This window comes from Oryzias melastigma, linkage group LG21 (genome assembly GCF_002922805.2).
Source record: "Oryzias melastigma strain HK-1 linkage group LG21, ASM292280v2, whole genome shotgun sequence".
Taxonomy (NCBI): Eukaryota; Metazoa; Chordata; class Actinopteri; order Beloniformes; family Adrianichthyidae; genus Oryzias; species Oryzias melastigma.
Genome location: NC_050532.1, coordinates 18,419,777 through 18,426,374, shown reverse-complemented (window position 1 = coordinate 18,426,374; position 6,598 = coordinate 18,419,777). Strand labels below are relative to the sequence as shown.

General features: G+C 33.7%; 1 protein-coding gene across 3 annotated transcripts in view; it reads left to right on the top strand.

Annotated features, from left to right (window-relative positions):
• The window catches only part of stk39 (serine threonine kinase 39), a 19,450-nt gene extending 13,091 nt beyond the window's left edge, over positions 1-6,359 (top strand). For all 3 annotated transcript variants that reach the window (XM_024286983.2, XM_024286982.2, XM_024286985.1), the window contains 4 exons: positions 2,627-2,679; positions 2,779-2,847; positions 2,998-3,062; positions 5,138-6,359. In XM_024286983.2, the coding sequence (XP_024142751.1) occupies positions 2,627-2,679; positions 2,779-2,847; positions 2,998-3,062; positions 5,138-5,212 (262 nt within the window). In that variant the 3' untranslated portion in view covers positions 5,213-6,359. The remainder of the gene's footprint in view (positions 1-2,626; positions 2,680-2,778; positions 2,848-2,997; positions 3,063-5,137) is intronic.
• Positions 6,360-6,598: the final 239 nt, after the last annotated feature.

The following is a 6,598-nucleotide window of genomic DNA, read 5'->3' as shown; positions in this document are numbered from 1 at the left end:
TTGCTTTCAGCAATCAGACAATTAATCTGGTCCTGTGCAAAATTAAATTTAAAGACAGCATTGGATAAGTATTTTAAGATTTCTCCATATTGAAACAGAGAAATCCTGGTTAAAATTAACCTAAAACTGTCATGTCTTTATTTAATACGCAGCTAACTAGGTTAAAGTGCAGATGGAGTCTGCCATGTTAGTTGAAACCCATCTGCTAATGTAATGAATTAAACATCAGTAGGTGAGAGCTCCCGTGTTAAAGCGGTGGTTTTGGAAGTGCGTCTGCTTGTGAGCGCAGCTCCAGTCTGCTCTGGGTTTGGATTCTTTCCTATAGTATGAAACCTTATTCACAAGTGGAAAACACTTTACAGTAATCTAATCTAGTCTAGTCTTCCTGGGGCGTTCATCTCGTCTGCTTCACAATTAGGTCAAATTTGGTAACGTTTGAGGCAAATGGAGAAAAATAAAAGGAATCAACATTTTAAATTTAACAGGTTTCATAAAAATAGTTAAGGTTAGAGGTCATAATACAACAATCAAAATTCCCAGCATTTTATGTGTTTTATTTTGTGCTTATTTGAATAGTAAAAATGTTTTATTCATATTCAACTGAACAGTGTTGAACCTTTACAAAAACTGTCATTTTTGCCATTAGTAAATTGGTTAAAAATAGCCTGGATGATTGAAAAAGATAAATTCAGTAATATGTACTATATAGTAATAGTACAGGAAAGTATAATAATAGTGATATATATTTACCTTTAGACTGAAAAACAATATCTACGTTGTCGATGTGAAAAATTATTGAACATTTGCTTTCTTCACTAGCCCTACAATGAAGCATAAAAGTAAAAATTTTAAAATATACTTGCCAGTTTTTAATTGTACATTTCCCTTTTTTTCTCTATTTTTGAACATTTTAGTCTAAAACTTGAGAATTTATGAAAAAAAACTTAATATTTGTTATTTTGATTTTATATGTGGATGTCTTGAGTGTTTTTTTTTCAGTTTAAGAAGGATTTTTTTGTGTTAACTAGAATATTATTTTTTTAATATTTTGTCTTGTGAAAGCACTTAAGACATTTGTTTAATGGGTTTTACTTTTTTAATGCTTTACTGCACCAATCATATTCAGGAAAATTCACGTTATTGTCCCAATATTTCTATGTGGGGCCACATTTTTAGACAATAATTAAAATAAAAGATTATTAATTAGTTTGAATATATTGGAGTAGTTAAGTCTGTCTTGTGGATTTTCTATATATTTTTTTAATGTTTGACCAGTGTTGTGATTGTCTGACATGCATCATCAATCACAATTGGGAAATAACATTAATATTTACTCCAAATTATTTTTTCTTTATTACTTATTATAAATATGTCTTCACTTTTTGAAATATTCCTCTTTTTGCCAAATGATCATAGTCTCAGAAGTAGCTCAGCCTGTAAAAAACTGATGCTCCCATTTCAAAAACACATTTTTCAAACTAGATTTCCATTTCACATAAAACAAATGAATGTTACTTTCTCACATTCTCTCGCTTTATTACTCCATGTGATGTTTTAGCTAAGTACTTTATGTCTTTTTTTGTAACTCTACACAGTATAGATTTTCTTGAATGCAGCAGGGAGGATGGAGGCCTAAAGCACTTAGAAAGCTGTTAACCTTTATATTGCTCAGCTGTGAAAAACTAACAAGATATTATTTGTTTCTGCTCATTTTGGTCATTGATGCCTAAAATTTAGTTTTCTTTGGGTTAGGGTTAGCATAATTCAGAATCATCAAATATATACGATAAAAAAGACCCTTAGAGCTGGGCTAATTGAAATTGAGAGCTGAAATAGCTCCCCCTAGTGGTCACACTGATACTGCACCGTGATGTTTTATTACAAAGTGAGCTTCAATTTGGAAGTCAAAGTGACAGAAGGCAAAAAATATTAATCGAAATGGGAAATAAACTTAATAAAATTATTACACTGGTTAAAATCGGTGCCTAGAGCATATTACTCTATTAGATGGTGTAAAATACATGCATTATTCTTTTGAAGACAAAAAGAATACTATTAAAGTTGGTCAAAACACACATTTAATCGAGCAGATTTTTTTGTCAATGATAGTACTAATTTTATAATTGTATGTATAGGTTTACCCTCTTTCTCTTTTGATAAATACTAAGCAGTTTGGAAAAAGACCAAAAGAGAAGCTGAATAGTGCGATTACTGAATGTTTGGATTGCAACGTTTTTGATTGAATTAAGTTATTGGATAAAAAACCTGAAGGGCCGAGAAATGAAATTCACCTGCGAATGAGAATGACAGCATGACGGATTATTTGTGACTCCGGGGGTCGTTTCTCCTCACAAAGATGAATGACAAAGAATCCAGATAAATTACTGTGGCACCGATGGACCGCTGACAACTGTATGAAAGCCAACTTTGTAACAAGCTTTGAGCGCATAATCCTATGAGATGGGATGGAGCTTGATTTCTCTTCCACCTCTCATAAATGTTATTTTTATCCGTGCTCACATTATCATCTCGTTGTTCCCAGTGTTTTTGCTCTCTAGCTGTATTTCTGCCTCATTTGAAGTACAAGTTCTGTCAGTGTTTCACTCCAGCTGCTCTTGTCTTTCAGGAACTCCAAAAAGGAGCTGAATGACATCCGGTTTGAGTTCACTCCAGGGCGAGGTAACATTTCAAGCTAAATCACTTCATTCTAGTGTGCTTTTCCTTCGGCTGTATCAAAAGTTGTGATTATAAATGTGCACAATCTAATTTTTTCATAAGACACCGCTGACGGCGTCTCCCAAGAACTCTTCTCAGCTGGTCTAGTCAATGGACTCGATGTTGTAATTGGTAACTTTTTTTTATTCTTATAAATCGTTCAGCTTCCATTAAATAAAAACAGTTGCTCATTGTATGCTAGCTGAAGGATTTAATCAATATTAATGAATGTTTAGAACCTGAGCTGATCATCGTTGTTCTCCTCGGTCTTCTCTGTTACAGTTGCTGCTAACCTTCAAAAGATTGTAGATAACCCGACGACCTACAGAGTATTGACCTTTAAGCTGGTGAGTTTCTGTTCGATTGATGAAGACAATTTTTTTTTTTTGTTTGTTTGTTATTTCACAAAAGCAGGAGAATGGAAGGACGCTTTAGCTACAAACAGACATTTAAGGTGGAGAAAACTCTGGGAAAGATTAAAGTTGCTCGTAAAGTAAGATTTTTTTTTACAATTTCAATTTGGTCTTAAATCTGACCTAAAGATGCTATAATTTAAAAGAAAACTAGATTTGTAAATATATTAAAGGTATAGAAAAACAAAAACCATGCAAGATTAGCTGGATTATAACTTCATTATTAATGTGTTTGAAGGAAATAAAAATTGAAGAAAGACAATTGAAAATTTTAATACATATCTCCTTTTCAAGAAATCTACTTGTGACTGATTATGTAATATGTGTTTATTTTATGTATTATTACCTGATTGCTTGAAATAAACCATTTCATTCATTCATTAAACAATAAAATGTAATAAAAGTCCTAATTTTAAGAAAAAGCTAAGCAAAGTGGAAGAGATTGAAACAAAAATTATATTAAATTGAGATAAAATAAAGAAAAAAAATTGTGAAAAAGGCATAATTATACATGTAGGGTTTGTTTGCTATATATTGATATAGAATATTCATATATATGCATTAATATAGGAAAACATTCCATGCTAAATTTTGAAAATGCCTTTTTTCCTCTGTTGACCAGTTATGAATTAGTTCCCTGGATGGTGCTAAGACTTTCAGGTTGATTTACTGCATTTTGTGTGTTAACAATCAAAATGCTGAAATAGGTCAAGACATTTAATCTGATGAAATATTGATTCTTTGGAATATATATTTGCTTGAGTCGTAAATTCATACTGTAAACAAAATCTACACAGCAGCACACAGTGTTTATTACAAAGTTCTTGCTTTTTGTTTATTAAAAGGCTAAGATGTTTAATTTTTTTCCCAGTTTCTCTTTGTGCTGATCTTGTCATTCACTGTGAATAATGATTTTATAGATTGTATTTGTGCATTTTCTTAATATCTTTAGGAACACATTGTTCAAAGCATATACAGGTTTACAGTTATTCTATAATCTGTCTGCACATAGCGTTGGCCTTGTCAGTAGATAAATGATAAATGTCATTTTTGCCCAAGACTGTCTCAGCTTGAACAGCTTATATGACGCATAACACCATTTATAATGTAGCTTTATATGTCTTAAAGGTTCTCCCATCATTTTAGTCATTGTTTTAGTTTGAATTTTAGCTTCTGCAGCTAACATTTTTCTAAAAGTCTAAAGCAGCAATGAGAGACATATTTTTAAAGACCAATTCCAATAAAAAAAAAATTTAATGTTCTTGCAGCATATATTTGAAGAAAATTAAGATTAAAACTGTATTTCTGAATATTTCTTTATTGAAATTATTGTGAATCAAGAGCAGATGGGAAACAACCCAGAGGCAATTTTTTTGTTAGACATTTTATGTTACAGCCTGTTATTGTTAAGAAAGTTTATCTATTAAATATCTATTGAATACAATGTTACAAAATAAAGTAGTTTTGATGAAGACTATAAATTTAGCCATTCTTGTTTTCATAATTATTGTAGAACTGCTAAATTCCATGAAGCACAATTTTTTTTTCCTAAAAAATGGCCACATATTAATTTGCGATTAATCGCGAGTTAACTATGGACAATGCGATTAATCGCATGTAAAAAATGTAATCGCCTGACAGCTCTAATTAAGAGATAACTAGAGTGAGACTTAAATATTGTGTTCTGAATTGAAACTTAGTTAACGAGTCGATGCATGACTGTGGATGGTTGTAAACTCAACACCAGCTCAGTGGCCCTGTGGTAGAGTGTCCTCTCTGAGAATGGAAAGCTGTAAGTTCAAATCCAGACCGAGTCATAGAAAAGGCTCTAAAAACAGTAGCCTCCCTGACTGGATTGGGGGGTTAAACCACCAAATGGCTACCTAAGCGCGGCTGTGTATGCAGCTCACCACTCTCCCACGACATGGGTTATATCCCAAAAACAAATATGACACACCAAGGTGTGTGACAGCTAATAGGACTTTAACTTTATTTCCGTTTTTCTGCAGGCCTCCAGCTGTGATGATACTGAGATTCCCGACGAGGTGAAGTTGATCGGCTTTGCACAGTTAAGCGTTAGCTGATGCTCTCTTCAGGCCTGCAGCAGGTGAGACAGGGGATTCTGGTTTAGGGCAGACAGACTGAGGGACAACCCCCACCATCACCAACACTTCCTGCAAAGTCCCCGCCCCCAACACCTTCCCTAAAAACTCACTGCCCCCCCTCCCTCCTCCCAACTCATTTTTACCTCCCATGAGGCCAAAAACCGCCCAGCCTGCAAAACCCCTTAGCATCTGCTTACCTGCTCATCACGCCCCGACCCGAAACGTTGACATTCCAGCGCACAGACCCGGATCAGGATGCAGCCCAGAAACCAAAAGATGTACTCAGGTGGTGAACGAAGGATTGAATGTTTTTCCTAGTTTTATTTATTTTTGCTTTTTCTTTTTTTTTTTTTTTACACCACACTCTCATCTCCCTCCTCCCTTCGCCGTTTCGTTGTTCCTTTGTACTTATTTCTCACAAACCCATTCATTGATGACGTTTCCCTGTATCAGAATGTAAGATTTCCATTGAGAGAAGCACATTTTTGTAACATAATGAATGTCTAAAGACAGATGTTTTTCGTGTGTCAAGACCTGTTCTACTTTGGTGTGCAGGAATAAATGAGACCTTAATGCTACTGTGTATAATTTGCTGTCCTCAACTGTGTTATTGCTTCAAAAATGCTAGAGGTGCCTTTTTTTAATTTTAATCTGTGCCTAAGAAAGGGATTTTGACCACAAAAAGAGCAGAACTTTTTTTTTTTACCTAAAATGTTCTCCTCCAGCAATTAGACAATTATCAGACCGGCCAAATAAAACCGCCTCAAGTCTACACATTTACACTGGATGATGTCCTAAAAGAAAAAAAAAACAGTTATTGTTAAATTAAGTAGCAACCAAATTCTTTATGGCAAAACAGCTGAAGATAGAACCAAACCTGCAACAACTGAGAGCGTCACGAGCCATTCCTTCATCCAAAGTCTTGTAGCTCAGATTATTTTTTAGGTATAATCGAGTAATATAATCTCTAAAGTCTTTATTTTGTGAAGTAATTTATTGTATTTTCTATGTACAGTATGTGTATATTTCCCCCCGTATTATCCCCTCCCCTCTGTAATCAGCTAATGTCAGATGTCTGATGAATAGCAACAAATAAATCTTATTTAATAAAATGTGTGAGACACTTCATATGGTCTTATGTTTGTCAGTAGCAATGATCTGGGTATTTATTATGGAATTCACTACAAGAACTTAGTATTTTTACTAAGTTGTACTTTACAAATGATGTATTGGGTAATACGTAAAATTGTGTTGTACAATATAGTTAAAGTTTGTCATATTTAGGACTTGAAATTGCTGCAATGTATATTGAAAAATTCTTAAAAAATGTCCTTCAGTCGGAGTTTGCTAAATGTCAGATGCAGA